This window comes from Octopus bimaculoides, chromosome 27 (assembly GCF_001194135.2).
Source record: "Octopus bimaculoides isolate UCB-OBI-ISO-001 chromosome 27, ASM119413v2, whole genome shotgun sequence".
In the NCBI taxonomy this organism is placed as follows: domain Eukaryota; kingdom Metazoa; phylum Mollusca; class Cephalopoda; order Octopoda; family Octopodidae; genus Octopus; species Octopus bimaculoides.
Window position 1 is genome coordinate 13001695 of NC_069007.1, and position 896 is coordinate 13002590.

Below are 896 nucleotides of genomic sequence, written 5' to 3' on the forward strand. Positions count from 1 at the left end.
AAATCGCCAAAAATACACTGGTGATAACTACAGAAATCAAACGAAGGCAAATTTGGTTAAGACAATCTACTTACATACATTTAAAGGTGAATCCAAATACTTAAATGTATGTAAGTAGATTGTCTTAACCAAATTTACCTTTGTTTGATTTCTGTAGGTATCACCAGTGTATTTTTGGCGATTTAATAACGAGTTTTGACTGCTATTTCAAGCAGGTAGACATACTAAGTATGTCCTTTGATTAATTTTAATCCCTCGGCTATTTAAATGCTATTTTTTGACCTGCTGTTACCTGTATTGTTGATTCTGTTATTAGCATTCTTAAAATAGTTGCATTGGATAATGATAGAATTAACGATACCTTTGTAAATTAATTTTATATATATATTATATAAAATCATTCTTTTATAAATTTCAGTATTATAACAAACATTTCTTATTCTGATTTCTTTGTTCCCAGATTTTCTTAGAGGGAAAACCAAAAAAAAAAACCAAGCAAAAAATCAATAAGAAAAATACAACGAAAATTCAAAGTCAGGTTAAACAAACCAGGAACAGAAAATGATCTTAATCTACACAGTATCTCTAATAATGCTGACGGCATTGGTAAATGGTAATTATGAATTGCTTTTAATTTTAATAGAAATCAGTAGTAGTAGTTGTAGTGGTGTGTCTGTGTACAGATGCGCATGCAAGATTGTTATACAGTTCTTTAAATACACAAACGTACAACTTAAAGTTCATAGGAAGTTCACAGGTAAGCAGGTCTTTGCTTGTGATATAAATTTGAAAATAACTTGTCTCAGTAATTCATCAGGTACAAAAAAATATGGCTACTTGTGAAAAAAAAAAAAATCGAATGTGACCCAACTGTAAATAGGGAGAAAGTGGGAGGC

General features: G+C 29.9%; 1 protein-coding gene across 2 annotated transcripts in view; it reads left to right on the plus strand.

Moving 5' to 3' along the window:
- Nucleotides 1-896, plus strand: part of LOC106867682 (prostaglandin G/H synthase 2) — a 75343-nt gene that overhangs the window by 30769 nt on the left and 43678 nt on the right. For both annotated transcript variants that reach the window (XM_052977213.1, XM_014912623.2), the window contains exon 2: nucleotides 461-613. In XM_052977213.1, coding sequence (XP_052833173.1) covers nucleotides 562-613 — 52 coding nt within the window. In that variant the 5' untranslated portion in view covers nucleotides 461-561. The remainder of the gene's footprint in view (nucleotides 1-460; nucleotides 614-896) is intronic.